The sequence below is a fragment of the Brachyistius frenatus genome, unplaced genomic scaffold, assembly GCF_029030835.1.
Source record: "Brachyistius frenatus isolate BFR_SWC_R1_liver_20210118 unplaced genomic scaffold, ASM2903083v1 Contig_25, whole genome shotgun sequence".
Classification (NCBI taxonomy): domain Eukaryota; kingdom Metazoa; phylum Chordata; class Actinopteri; family Embiotocidae; genus Brachyistius; species Brachyistius frenatus.
This window is the reverse complement of record NW_027210624.1, coordinates 557,313-572,287: the sequence shown is the minus strand read 5'-3', so window position 1 is coordinate 572,287 and position 14,975 is coordinate 557,313. Positions and strand designations below refer to the sequence as shown.

General features: G+C 40.1%; 2 protein-coding genes across 4 annotated transcripts; one reads left to right on the top strand and one right to left on the bottom strand.

Annotated features, from left to right (window-relative positions):
• Positions 1-1,385: 1,385 nt before the first annotated feature.
• rbbp8 (retinoblastoma binding protein 8) lies at positions 1,386-8,878 on the top strand. Its single transcript, XM_069697939.1, has 19 exons — positions 1,386-1,542; positions 2,359-2,497; positions 2,662-2,704; positions 2,849-2,944; positions 3,656-3,747; positions 3,982-4,054; positions 4,412-4,584; positions 4,679-4,774; positions 5,614-5,687; positions 5,822-5,889; positions 6,308-6,542; positions 6,731-6,902; positions 6,988-7,076; positions 7,321-7,429; positions 7,587-7,733; positions 7,835-7,877; positions 8,019-8,106; positions 8,195-8,336; positions 8,521-8,878. The coding sequence occupies exons 2-19, from the start codon at positions 2,398-2,400 to the stop codon at positions 8,616-8,618; spliced, it is 1,938 nt and encodes a 645-aa protein (XP_069554040.1). The 5' UTR covers positions 1,386-1,542; positions 2,359-2,397; the 3' UTR covers positions 8,619-8,878.
• A 248-nt stretch (positions 8,879-9,126) lies between these two features.
• On the bottom strand, positions 9,127-14,959 carry LOC138620598 (UDP-N-acetylglucosamine transporter TMEM241 homolog). 3 transcript variants are annotated; one of them, XM_069697942.1, is made up of 16 exons: positions 14,805-14,959; positions 13,708-13,996; positions 13,033-13,079; positions 12,507-12,584; positions 12,332-12,413; positions 12,116-12,193; positions 11,890-11,915; positions 11,670-11,721; positions 11,535-11,583; positions 11,181-11,226; positions 11,043-11,078; positions 10,495-10,529; positions 10,346-10,415; positions 9,873-9,966; positions 9,698-9,762; positions 9,127-9,354 (listed from the first exon to the last, which is right to left on the bottom strand). In XM_069697942.1, exons 2-16 carry the CDS (start codon positions 13,777-13,779, stop codon positions 9,291-9,293), a joined length of 894 nt encoding a protein of 297 aa, XP_069554043.1. In that variant the 5' UTR covers positions 13,780-13,996; positions 14,805-14,959; the 3' UTR covers positions 9,127-9,290. The 3 variants fall into 3 exon arrangements, with proteins under 3 accessions (XP_069554043.1, XP_069554042.1, XP_069554044.1); XM_069697941.1 differs by lacking the exon at positions 14,805-14,959 and having other exon boundaries at positions 13,708-14,106; XM_069697943.1 differs by lacking the exons at positions 13,033-13,079; positions 14,805-14,959 and having other exon boundaries at positions 13,708-14,107.
• Positions 14,960-14,975: the final 16 nt, after the last annotated feature.

The window sequence follows — 14,975 nt, the reverse complement described above, 5'->3', positions numbered from 1 at the left end:
TTAGAAACAAATTTGAGTGTCCAAAAGTCTAAAGCAGCTCCCGCTTGGGTTGATATCGATGTTATAACTATATGCTTATTTTAGCCAGAAGTGTTCTTGGTGGGAACAAGTAGAGGAGGTTGTTGGGAATTATTTGCACCCATTTAATGAGAGTGACTGAGCAGGAACATTGTCGTGTGTGAGTGTATGTGTGTATGTAAGTGGATTAAAATAGAAACCATTAAAAATGGTGCCATAAAGTGAAACATGCTCCGAATTTTAGACCTACATGTCACTATAATCAATTTGTTCTTAGGTAGGTCGGAAGCACTACATTATTAAAATCACTGCTAACTGTGGACATATTAGGACAGCATTATATAGTTCAACCATATTTGTGAATAGCACTACTGAATGAAGGCACTAATTCAAAACTGTTTGTAAAGATATTTGACCTTTTGACATTGCTTGCTGTTTTACCTCAAGGTTCCAGGCTAACCCACCAATATCACTGTTTCAGACATGCTCTTCTATGTTGCCTCAGTCACCTCAGTTAAATGATCTGTTTTGTAAATGTTATTTTTGTGATTTTGGTTCATGTTTTGTATTCTAAAGAAAGACCAAAAATAAAAACAAATATAAGAATAGTCACTGTATATTGTGTTCGTGGACATTTTGGGCCCCAAACGGTATGTGGAGGGCAGAAATGGAGGAGATGCCCACGAAGCAACAGAACTTTAGGGGCTCTGTTTGGGACAAACATCATTTATACAGCCCCTAATCATTTGCATTATTTAAATTAAAACTTAGCCATACATTTCCAATATTCCATAAACTGGAATACTATACAGAGGGTACTTGACAGGTACACAAGAGTAATTGGTTTTTGGAAAAGTAAGCTTTAAGGTAATAGATACTGTGCACGAGATCTACCTTTAACAAAGAGGCATTTTGCTCCAACATAAGTCTCTAGTGTTGGGGCATCAAATTTAATACGTGAACTGTAATTCACTGAAGCTGAAATAGTGATTTGTATTATTTATTATTATTATTATTATTATAATCATCCATCCATTAGTACTACTATACTTTGGGCAAAGGCAGAGGACAACCTGGACAAGTTAGCAGTCCATCATAAAAAACTGCGATGGACATGATTTTCGTTTCAGTTCAGTTTCGTTATTTTTTATTTGAATAATGTTTGTAGTTGCAGCGGGTTGAACAGGAGGGGGCGTCGGAGCTACCGAGCTACCAAAAATGGACCGTGAAGAAGAAGACTTCCCATCATGCATTTCGTCGCGCGAATTTAGATTTAGTCCCGGAGTTAAACCCAAACACGGTAAAATAAACGGGTTAAAACACGGTAAAATAAACGGGTTAAAACACGGTACCGGGAAGAACATTTCCACGGCAGCCGGGCTTTTCGTTTCTCTCTCTTGACCAACACAGCAGGAGGAGAGTTTCTCGGAGTTCACGAGTCTGAATCGGTTTTATTCGGTCGTTGTTGTCGTCAACTACCCAACCTCAGAGATTGCTGCTTTATTTTTGCTCCTGACTGTCAACGTAAGTTAAAAACTACCAGACGGAGTTCATTCATTCATTCATTCATTCATTCATTCATTCATTCATTCATCCTGCAGCAGCAGAGACACGGCGAAGTGTTGTTTGGTGAAGTTTGTGTGACGTGTTTGGTGTTGACATTCATCTAACTGGCTTTAAGGTCAAATATGCACCACTGAGCTTTTTTTGTGTGTTTTTTGGAAGGTTTATAATTTATAACAAAAAGCAAAGTGTAAAATAAAGTCACTTTTCATGTCACCTTTACTGTCAGGAAGGGTTGATTGTACTAGAGACAGGTGAAGGGCGGCTGTGTTCAGTGTTTTGAGACACAATGATTCAGGCATTGACAGAAATTTAATGGCAACTGTTTTAGATAATCGATTAATCACTTTGAGTAAAAGAAAATTGTAATTAAAAAAAAAATGTGACCGTAATTGCAGCTTTTTAAATGTGATTATTTTCTGCTTCCTTTAATCTTCTAATAAGAAGCTGGATATGTTTTAGTTGTGGACTGTTAGTCAGAGGAAACAAGACATTTTAGACTTCTTATTCGAGTTTGGGAAACACTGCTTGACATCTGTCCCCATTTTGATATTTTAAAGATCAAACTACTATTCAATGTTTGTCTTTTGTTGTTGTTGTTTTTTGAATGTCTAAAACGAGACGCCTAAAGTGTTCAGCCACCTAAAGTCACTCAACTACTTCGAGCTGAAGGCCGAAACACGACGCAATTTGTATTTTATATATTGAGAGTCCAGCATACTATTTAAGAAGAAGTATGAAGATACTTGACAAGCACTGTTTGAATGGCGTCGGCAGGAGGAAGGCGGGGAGCGGCCGGTCGGGACTGAGCGGAGGATGAGCAGCTCGGGGATGAGCAGCGGGACAACACCACCGCCCGATGTCTTCCAAGACTTGTGGAGGCAACTAGGAGAGTGCCACCAAAATGCACTTCAAGGTAACAACTGCACGAGCGCCGTTACATCCCGCTCATGCTGGTTTTCTTGGAGGTCACACACACACACACACACACACACACACACACACACACACACACACACACACACACACACACACGACACATTTTTCTGCTGTTCACGTTGCATTTGTTGCCGTTTCTAGAGTTGGAGGCAAAAGTGAGCAAGTTGAAGAAAGACCGCTGTCTGTGAGTCCATCGTGTCACTTTGTGTGGTTGTTGTTTTTTTTTTAATGATGATGTAAACGGTTGTGTCTTTTGATCTGAATATTAGCAGGTTTGTTTGTTTGTGGTGTCATGAAGTCTCAGGTTATCTTTGTTGTTCTTCACCAGAGATGCACAGAGGCTTGAGGTGTTTTACAATCGCAACCAGCAGCTCAAGGAGCAAAACAAAACCCTGCAGGATGCCATCAGCCTCCTGGAGGAAAGGTAACGTCCTCAAAGGCAGATGCTATGTACACTCAACAAAAATATAAACGCATGACTTTTATTATGGTTTGTGGCGTATACGTTTAATTCTGGTGGGCATTCCTGCTGTCGGCATGCCAACTGAACGTTTTCTCAAAACTTGTGACATCTGGGTGTTGTGAGATTTAAAAACTACACATTTTAAAGTAGCCTTTTATTGAGGCACTCATTTGCAAAAATCCTACTCTTTAAGATGTTGATGCTTTTTTCTTTGGTTCACTAACCCACATTTTAACAAATTAATGGACAGAATTTGAGAGAAACAAACTCTTTTTTGTCCATAGAAGACGTTTTAGAGTTTTACGTCCCCTCGTGAGAAATGGGATCAAAAACAAAAGTGTTGCGTTTATATTTTTGTCGGTTGTACACGACTGCTGTTTGTCCAATTGTGACATTTCAGTAGAGTAAGTGTTCCTCGCCTAAATCTTCTGTTACATTTATACACTAAGCAAAAACAAGGTTTTTCTGAGCCTCCAACTCAGGACTGGTTTTGTTTTCCACAGAACAAAGAGCAATAAGACATCAAAGCTGTACGATTTAATACAAAGGAGAGAAAGAGGGTTTATATCGGGTGGTTTGGACTAAAAGCTGATGTAGCCCGAAGCTGAAGAGGCATGTTCAGTTGGAGTCATTTTAAATGTGAAGACAAGCAGCTGTGTTCACTGTTTGCAGGCTTCGGACAGGAGAGTGTGATCGATGTGCCATCTTAGAGGAGAACCTGAAAAATAATCAGGATCAGAATCTGCATCTTGTCGCCAAGCTAAGTGAGTTTACTCCTTGTTATTTCATGTTATACCGTCACGGTGCGCGTTGGTTACTCAGACCCACATCCACTGGTGAGGAGATCGCCCAGGACGCATGTGAACAGCCTCTCGGTCTCTTTTGATAAAGACGAGCTCGTGTTCTCCACTAGTACACCACAAGATATGGTCCTGTCACTTTGAATGTTACTATAAAGTGTGTTTGTGAAAGTCAATTGTTTTTCATTTGTTCCTCAGAGAATGAAAGAAACAGGCTGGAAGATGAAATCAGAAAACTGCACGCTGAGCTGCAGAAGTTAAAGATGTCTCGGTGAGCTCTTCAGGTTTTGTTGACGTGGTAGAATTCTATAAACAAAGAAATACGTTTGAATTTTCTGTATTTAACCAGCAGCTTGTGTTCTGTAAAAGCTGCCCAAGACAGCTACTAGTACAGCAGGTCTTGCAGTCTGAACGTGCGCCGCAGTGGTTTCACTTCTGTTTTAACTGCCAGTCCGGTTTCAAGTATCCTCCATACGTACAGGATGTACTCTGTATACTCTCTATATCCTATACTCTATTACAAATTGGGCTGGTGGCTCCCTAGTGATTTTTTTTTTTTTTAAGTTAAGAGCTCTCATTCCTCAAGTTTCAGTTCCCATTTAAATATTGCAGATGTTGTTTTTCTCAGCTCGGAGGACTCATCGCCGGAGCAGGACGAGAGCATCATCCCGGACTCGCCGGTCATGTCGAGCTCGCTGCCCGTAGTAAACAAACTGAAGAAACGCAAAAATGTTGACAAAACGAAGCATGTTCGCTATGCAGAGATGCCTCTATCGCTGCTGAACAACTCGCTCTTCAACGGTTTGTCCTCCTTTAAAATGACTTCCTCGTTAATCACCTGCCTGAAGACACAAAGTGTTCTAATCTGTGTTGTTCTTTTTTTTTTTTTTTAAAGTGCTAAATAAAGAGCATGTTGGCGCCACAAAGAATCCTGGAAGAGCAGAAGTGCTGGTTCCCAACACTTGTGAGCTGGACGCGTCCCAGATCTCAAGTATGACTTCAGCCACTGTGCTCCTACGACATCAGTATCACTTTAGAGTTAAGACACGCAACAACAGGAACGACTTTACTTGTAGTTTCTAACAGAACAGGAATTGGAAGCAAGTTTATTATTTTCTAGATTCATTTCCTTTCATTAGAACCCGCCTGTTACTGGAAATGGGCAACATGTATCTTTGTGAACACACCCTTCATATCAGCTTCATGCAGAAAGAGGCGTTGCTCTAACTTCATCCCGTCACCTGAGATTAAAGTCTGTCAGCTTCTCCACTCAAGAGAGGAGACTGAGCACTGAAACATTCAAAGTAAATGTTAAACTGTTGGACAATTTGTGTGCCTTTTAAAGCATCATTGACTGATGGTACCGATGAAGATAATTATTAAAGCCTGACTGATACTGGATTTTTTTCGGGCCGTTACTGATATCAGGGAGTAAAAGATAGAAATGATGAAAAACAGATATTTTACTGTTTGATAATAAACTTACCATAGTTGTCCAAAATGACATCAATACACTGAAACTGAACTTTACTGGAAATGAAATGATTGTAAATAACTGTTTAAAAAAAACCCACATAAATGGAACAATTTCTAATTTACACCAAGCATCAGAAAACATATACACAGATACCAATACGGTCTGTGATTGGCCGATACCAGCCACTACCGGCTAACTGATGAATCGTTCGGGCTCTAATAATTAGAAAATTAGAGTTCATTGAAGTTTGACAAAGATTGAAAATGTTTCTGTTGATAACTTTTAATGCATGTGATGAGGAGAAGTGTAAAGTGGCGTTATTGTTGGTTGAACATGTCTCTTTTCCATCTCAGATCATGTCAACGACAACATGGAAGCGGCGATCGCAGAAACATGTGCCCTTGAACTTCTCAATAAGCATCGCACGGTAGGTCGGACAGAACGTAATCACTCATCTAATACCGGAGCAATGTGCCGGCGCTGAATACTGATGTTTTGTCTTAAGGTCTTCAAAACAGTTTTGAAACGTTTGCCTTTTCACTTTAGTTTTTCTCTCCTCAGAAAACAGAGATGGTCTCAAGCCAGCGAAGCAGCTCCAAGACTTCCTGGAAGAAGGACCTCCGTTTGAAGTGAGCACGACCACAGATGAGACACATTCACCTGCTTCCTGTCGTGTCAGTACGACCACCGGAAACCGCCACTTCTGCTCTTTACAAACTCTCCACAAATTGACAAATGATTGATGACACCTAAAGCCCCTCTGTAGTATAATCTGAGAAGTTTAGAGGTGTATGCATAAAGACACAGTTGTAGAAAGCAGCGCATGCTGCCAACCAGCAGCCTCCCTCATCCTGATCCGCAGGCAATATGTTTTGTGGTTTTACTTTCCTCCACTCTCACTTAGCTGCTTCCTGATTAGTTTAATTGCACATTTTGATCGTAATTCACGTCATCAAACAATGAAACAATTCCAATATCTATATTGATTTCCCTGTTTCAAGGCCTTTTTTTTTTTTTTTTTACCCCTTCATCTGCACTGATCCACAGTCCAGACTTGACCGCACAAAAGTCCCCGTCCCTCCTCCCATGTGTAAAACGGTTTTCAGAAGACAGCTTCGCTTGCAAGACCAAACGTAAGAAGCAGGAGGGAGGTGACCCGGGGGAGCGGGAAGGCAACACACAAGGAAGCCGGGAAGGCAAACACACACGACCTGAACAGATGAACCACAACACCTCATTTGAAAGAAATCAAAGCTTCAAGAAGGAGCCAGCGGACATCGAGGCAAGAGATGCATCCGAAAGATTTTTAAACGTGTGTGCGAGGAGGCAAGCAGCCGACTCTAACCACATTTTTAGCCCATTTCTAACGTGTAGAAGTGAAATTTCACCTGTTTAAAAACAGAAAAATGTATATGTGTAAAACGGAATAATATAGTTTTAAACTTGTATAATTTCTTTAACATTTAACAGGAGCCGTCAGCACAAACTGGAACTTCCAGCCAAAAGCCAAACGTTCCCTGTATAAGTCTGGCCTTTAAGAAGCCTGACAGGAAGGTGAAATTGGATGCAGACGGTGTTGGGAAGAAAAGAAGTCCTCTGCAGGATCTGAGTGCTTCACACCGTCAACATGAAGCAAAAGATGGTGAGTTCTCTGCAATGGAAATCATTCTTTCGGATTGAATGCTGAATGTTTTTAAGTTATTTCTTTGTTCAATCTGCGTTCGCAGCCGACAGGAAGCACACGGCGGAGCCCATGTGGAGCATTGATCCCGCCCTCGCTGTGTCCATGTATGACAGCAAGTGGAGACGAGACGAGGTACAGTCACATGAGCGGCTGCTTCGTGCGCTGGTTTCCAAGATGTGACTGAAATAGATTACAGTCGTTTTCTTTGCTCTTCTCCGTTGTTTTTAGACGACTGCCTGAAAAATGTCTGAAAAAATGTTACGTCAGAAATCTATGATCTTCAGTTGTGTTTTGCCCATGTTGTCCACCTGAGGACATTGATCTGGATATATTGGTAGATGGGGACTCTGACACAGACTGCATATCTGTATTCCAGGAAATGGAGGAGCAGCAGCGTCCTGGAGAGCTGACCGACACCGACTGCACGTGGGTCAGTCACAGCTTGCTGCAGGGTCGGGGAGAACCCGGCCGGGACAGAAGAGACGGTGACTCTGCTCAATACAAACCACAACTTTTAATATAACTGCATATTTAAAATGTTTAGATTGAGATTATTATCAGCGTAAGAAGATTCGAGCGCTTTTTGTGAAATATTTCAAATGTGACGAGGATTATAATCATTTCATCTGTTGTCCTTTTTAGGACTTGGCCAGAAGGCAAATGACAGCTTGGATATGATGTTTGACGCAACAGCTTACGGGGACTACAAGTCTTACAACAGTTCACACTTAGGCCAGAGCCAGCTCTGTGACGATGACGATGACGAGGAAGAGGAGGAGGAGGACGATGGTAGGCTGTTAAATTTAAAGAAACTGTCATTGTGTTGACATTGAACATCAGCTCTTACATTTAACTTGTGTTTATCTCTTTGTTCTATTCTCCCAAATTAGAACCACATGATCCTGAAAACACTCCACGTCAGAGGAAAGCAGGGTAAGAAACAACCTTTACTTCTTTTTCTTTTAACTCATGTTTGAAAGGGAAAAACGGCAGAAGAAAGCGGCCGCGTTTTTAGCATTCCCGGCTCGTCGACGTCGTCTGTTTCTGAACCTAAACTTCCTCTTTTTGTATCAGACAACCGACGTTTGCGCATGTTGCTGTGATTCGCAAGAAAGACGAGAGGAGAAAACTGAAGGGCACTTCCTGCAAGGAATGTGAGATCGTAAGTATTGTCGGGTATAAAGCTGAATAAAAGCCGACATATTTTTTTTTGACTTTGATCCTGTTGAAATAACTGTGACTGCCTGCAGTATTACGCACATCTGCCCGAGGAGGAAAAACAGAAGAAGATGTCTGCTTGCTCGAGGCACCGATTCCTGTATATTCCTCCTTCCACTCCTGAAAACTTCTGGGAAGTCGGATTCCCGTCAACACTAACGTGCATAGAAAGAGGTAATGAAACCGTTTTCTGCTTTTTAATTAAATCCTCTATTAAACCCTGCAGCAGAACATTTTAGCTCATTTCTCTAGAGGCTTTAATGATCTGTAATCCAGATCATGTTTGCAGTGTTACAACTTCTTGTAATGACTTCAAATGCATGACAGAAGTCAGTAGTCTCGTCTTCTTCTGCCCCAGGTTACATCAAAGAAGACATGAATCCTGAGGCCCGCTCACGAAGAAGAAGACCATTAAATGCTTTATTCTCCCCAAAGGGAACCCAGGAAGAGAGCTGAAAAAGGGTTTTGTATTGAGGAACTGTTTGGATCGGCCTATTTCCTGGAAATCTGTATGAACAACAGGTCTGTTGCTGTGTTAAAATTGCTCGAGGTATTGCAGTGACCTTCGACAGAATGCTGATGGCGTCATCTTTTTTTTTTTCTTCACTATAAAGTCTGATTTCAGTGTGCTGTCTGTGTGGACAGGCGGTTTGTGTTGTTTAGTTTGTCTTTTTGTTGTATTGTTTGGAAAAATATAAAAAAAATTAGCACGGCTACCGAGTGTTGGAAATGCAGCAGTTTTTCATTCATATTTAACAATTGCAGATGTGTTTCTCTAAATTATGATTCTAGCAAAATAGTGAGATGTTCAGTGTGGAAGTAATTACACCATAGTGAAGGAAACAAGCTTCTTAGCCTTGTGTTCAAACTAAATTTAGTCATGTACAGCAAAGATAACTACACACAGTACATCCAATCCTCATACTTGAAGATGAAATATTTTGTTATGGATGCAAACACAAAATGTACTCAAAGATCATTTTATTTGGTCGCGCGTTATCAGGGCACTGATGAGAAATTACAAAAATAAAGTTAAGAAAAATACATTCTCTGACCAAAAAAATAATCTCTTTAGGCTCTTTAGGAAGTGCAAGTTGTGAACTCATCGGCAGAACTGCATCTTTGTCCTCAAACCTGAGAATCTCTCTCTGAATACACCAGCAGAGCCTCTCCAACATGGCTGACGACCACACTGTAATCAACAGAAACAAATCAGCGGGTTTGATAATAATCTATTTATACGATGCTTTAAATGTGATTTGAGACCGAACTGGAGACAACAAAAAGCAAAAAATAAAGTGGTAAAGGAACACATGGCTTTCTTAAACTATTGAGGAGGAAACTAAAACATAGCAAGCAAACAGGTAAATGTGTTTAGCAGCCACTTAAACTTTTCAAAATAAGAGCAAATAACTGACAGAGAAACCGTTGGTAAAAGAAGAGAAAGTAAAAAAATGTTTTTTTTTAACACTTTGGACCAAAAAGAAGCAAACACATTATTGGAGGTGGGGAATTAAGGCAAGTAACATACGTACCAAAAAAGAGACGGAGCGTTGGTGTCCATGTAGAAGATAAACGGAGAGAGTGTCATGGCGGTAACCTGAAAGGACAGTTTCAAAGTTATAGGTTCACTTTCTTTCTCTGTTGCACATGAGTTATTACAATGTGCTTTGGAAAGTATGATAAAGACAAATGTAAAAAAAAATTCACCTTAGCCAAAAAAATCCAGACCCCAAAGTGCTCCAGGGACAGTCCACTTTTTAACTTCACAGTGGCCAACAGCAACAAAAACCCAAGCAAAGCACTGCGAAGGAAGAAACACACGAATGTATACGAGAGGTGTCGTTGCTAAAAAAAGCTAATTTAAAATACATAATGTTTGCAAAAAGTGCTGCCTCATCTGTCAAAAGAATATCTTGCATCAAAATGTAACCTTTTAAAGGACAGCCGGTAGCAGGAGCACTCGTAGACGTGGTGAATGACAAGTTTCGAACACGGGTATAACAAAGTGCAGAGAGTGCAGACTATCGGCCTCCACGTGATGTGAAAGGTTAACTGAGATCCCACGAGGTTAAACAAACTCTGCGCTGTGCAACAGCCACCGAAAACCGGATCTATTCTGATGCTATTCAACACATTTCACACTCGCGCTGCTTCTCCCATTAAGAAGAGGATGGTTTCACCTGGCGCAGCAGCCACAGTGAAATGTGTGGGACTGAAGGGAGGGGAACTCCAAGGCACCTGTGAGGTCACCTGTAGAGGACAAAGAGGTAGAAAATGCAGCTCATACCTACACGAGTAGTATGCAACATCTGTATGGTGGTGGTCATACCTGTCGGGTGAGCAGCGATGGCCAGCAGCAGTAAACTGTTATTTAAAGGCAGGAAAAGCAGGAATTAGTCTGAGACGATATCTGAAACTGGACTAGGTTTGTGGAAAAAATAAAAAGAAAAGAAAAGAGATGATGTGCTGAAACTGTTCTGTTGACATTAAATTACTATTAAACTATTGTCAGCACGGCCTCTTGAGAAATTCATATGCCCAGTAACTTCACACATAATAAATCTAAGTTTAAAAGACATAACAATAAAATGAACAACCAAAAAAAAGTCAAAGTCAGTAGTAATTATGGGTTAAATATAAATATGTCATGATGAAATAATTGGAATAATAAAACAAATATAGATCTAACAGTGTTTAGATCATTAAAGTCCCTGTAAAACTTTCTCTGGACATGAAAACACTTGTGCTGTATGGATTTCTTTATATACTCTGTAATTGAAAACAGGTTTTCACCGTAAACACACGTAAGTTTAAGATTTGCCACGAGGTCACAAATTCAGCCTCAGATGTATTTAGTTCAGTTGTATTTATTCATACCTGAACAAGTAGTTGATGCACTGCTGCTCAAGATCACTAAGGTAAAATAAAAAATAAGAATAGAGTAAGTACAACAACTTAAAGATTAGATACTTATGTTCATTTTTTTCGACTGCCAAAAAAACTGCTCAGACCCACCTTAGGTTAGTGGACTTGTAGTGAACTTGAAACACCCTGTATGCACCTGAAAATTAAATGATACTCTTAAAACAGTCATTGTTGTTTTTTGGCAATTCGACACGATCTAGTGCATCTTTCAGTAAATCTTCATTTTCAGGGTGAAAACTGATCCTGATGCCTCCTGGTTGATGTATATATTTGGATGGCAATCAGCTTGAGTACAACCTCTGACACCTCTGACGCCACTCTCGGCCTCTACTGATAATTTTTTTTTTTTTTTCAGTAATCTGCGGTGTCCCACAAGGTTCCCCCCTCGAGCCGCTGTTCTTCTCCAAGTTAACAGTGTTTCATCTGTACGTCGTTTAGACTTACCAACACAGAACAGATGGCAGACAGCCCACAGGTAACCACCGAGGTCAAACTGTAAAGTAGGGAAAGCTTTAAAAATAACTGAATCTGCTGCACTGTCGATAAGAAATCCAACATTTGATGATAAATGATTGTTACCTGAGGGTCATAAAGGGGAAGGTTGATGGAGGAGAGCAGCATGAGGCAGATGCTGGAGGAGGAAGAAGCACATTTAAAGATGTAGCTATGCCATTCAGTACAATGTCTGTATATTATATAGTATCTACAGTATGTATAGCAGTATTCAGCCATACTTGTTTACTTGCCATATAGAAAATTGGCAACTGCACAGCTACATCACAGGGAAAAAAACAGTTACCTGATCAATTTCATCCGTGGAGTCTTCTGTTGAGAAAGATAAATCACAGTGGTGGTTAAATCTTGTGTAAGAAACTGTATATTAAGACTTGAAGGTCATGAAGCAGTGGTGAATCAGCATCTTTTAGTTTCCTCCATTTGCTTCTGACGAATGAGACGAGAGCGTACAGAGGGCGGGAGCACATAATCGAACACAGTCACATACAGCGGGCGGTCGATGCACTCACCTCTCTACGGACAACCTTGAAGATTATGTAACTCACAACATGAGAGGAATTCTGAAGAGTGAAGAAGAAAGGAATGTCCTGCGGAGAGAAGAAAACCGACCCAACCACTGTAAAAAAAAATCAGCATTCAAAACATCACAAACGCAGCAACGGTCTCCGACGTTATTTAGAATACGGTCACGTTGTTGTGCGATGAACACTAGTTATGGTTCTTACGATGCGTGATAAAGCCCTGGAACCAGCGTATATGTTTCCCGCAAACAGGACGGAGCCTGGAAGCCAGGACAGAGCTGCAGATCTGTAACACGGCATTAAAACATATCAGACACAGTTGTCCATATGACAGTGAAATATAAATCCAACAGCAAGTGCTGTAAGAAAAGCAGTGTACCTGCTGATGCGGCTCATTTCCACCCACCCCAGCTTCCCAGACAGGAGAAGCAGGACCGCTCCGATGAATGTCTGCCATCTGGAGATATGCATTTTTATCATTTTAGCGAACATAGGGGTATAAGGTTTGCGTTTGATGACTCATTACCAGGCTGCACATAAGCGGTCAGTGGTAACATTAATCAAGACGCATATTTGAAATACTGAAAAATCCTTTTTTTAAAACGTTTAGAATTATGATTATTTATTCCTCACAAAAACAACATTTGACCATTTAAAATGATTTGTTTGTTTTTCAAAAATGGATGCACAATATTGTTTTGTTTTTTGCTGATATCCACTATGCTGACTATGCAGACATATTGTTGCATCTTTACGCTGGGGTCATTGATATTTAGTTGAGCATGTTATCAGCCTGTTTAATGGCAAACATTTTCATTTTGGGCTGATATTTCATTTTATGCCTTTGTGGGCCGATATTACCGTGCATGCCTACTTTTAAATAGTTTTTACTTTCAGCTACTCACCCTTGAAATAAGGTTGGATAGGTGAATTTTAACACAGACAGGACAAACTGCAGAGGAGGAAGAAGAATATGTATTATTCAGTTAATGGACTTCTCATACATAATCACTGATAACTTTTACAATTTCATACCAAGGGATGCTCCAGCACTTGTACCAAACCCTATTCAAAATTCAGCAAATTCTGCATTTCCATATGCATCTACAAAAGCTTTTATCTGGCACAACACAACTCGGACTATATTACTTATTACTGGTGGGATTCAGTCTTCAACTCGGCTCACTGTACATCCTTTTTTTTGTTTTTTTTTTACAACTTCTTCATGCTTACTTCCTGCAATTATTTCTACCAATTTGTTAAGAGTTGAGAATTAGTTTTCTAATGCTGCTTTGATGGCTCATGCTCATATAGTCACAGTAATTCGCAAAGGGCTTTAAATCATGCTGAATAAGTGGTTCATTGATGATCGGTGTTACATTGCAATTTTTCTAAGGAATGAGTCACGAACTCTACAGGGGAGCTCAGAGGGATCCTGGCTGACTTTAAGCCTGTGTGCTGGAGATGGGATCGTAAGATGAAGCAATATGAACCGAACTGGCTGTGAATGAAGAGAAGTGTAATAAATTCAGATCCCAAGTATCTCATCTTAAAACGACTCAAGTCTTTTCCGCACTCACCTTATTGGTGAAATATGATACAACAAAAACGAGGCTGAAAGCGAAGCCAGTGACGCATCTTCTCCACTGCATGTTGACCCGCCGACACACTGCAGCAGGGACATGTTTCCTACCAACACATCAAGCCTGCAGTTTATACATGTCGTGTGTTTCAAAACATTTCAAGATCGGAAACTTCCCTCACTGTGCCCCGATGACACGTCAAGACGTTGGGAGACAGAGATCGTCTATGTTTGGCGAGATCTTGTCTCTGGCTGGGCGTCTCGCTGCGGTTTACCTTGGGACATTTCTTCAAGACATGTTGGCAGGACAACGACGTGCGTGTAAAGTGGAATATCAGTCATCGTCAGTGTGAAAGTTTTGCAGGTATATTACAGACAAAAAGGAAAACCTGTTTTGAGCTGCTTTTTTTTTTTTTTTTTTTTTAAAGCAGAAATGCAAACAGTTTTCTGTTAAAAAAACAAAAACAGGTGATGATTTAGAAATTGTCTCTGTGACATCAATTTAGATTTAATGTATTTGGGGTTTGGACTGTTGGTTGGATAAAATAAGTCATTTACAGACTTGTACTCTGGCTTCACAGGAAATGGCAATGGATCAAAGTATTTTCATTTAATAGAGGAAAGAATCACAGAAAATTAAATTTGTCAGATCAATCCATAGGTAATAATAATATTTTGAAAAAAAGTTAATGTTTTTGTAAATTCATTTTGAGATTAGATCATTTTTTTGCTGGTGATTTTTGTTTCTCATTTAACATTATTTCATCTTTCTCTTATGACCCACTCAACATTATAAGGTGCAATATTGCAGTAAATCACCACAGTGACTATTTTTGACATTAAAATATCATTATCACTCCCCTCAATAGATCAAATAGTTAATAAAAACAAAAATAAGCCAATGCAAAAACTGGGAAATAAGGCTTAAGATTCAATGATTAAATCTAGTAATTAGTTATGTGCAACACATTTTCAAACATTGCACTAATCACCATCAGTTAAAAATATGTAGCCACTTTTAAAATATTGTCAAATATCTTAAGCTGTATAGAAAGTATTTCCATAATGAAAAAAAAAATGAAAACGGCAACACACACACAGAGAGGCTCTTTTCTTTTTGCTTGTCCACAATCGTGCCGAGCGGCGACGGTACCCCGAAACAGCGTCAGAGTGAGACCTCTCGCTCTTTCTTTGCTGCGGCATCGTTTTGTCTGAGAGTCAGTCACGTGGTGTCCAGCAAGTTTCCGTGTTTACCGTCAGAGAACC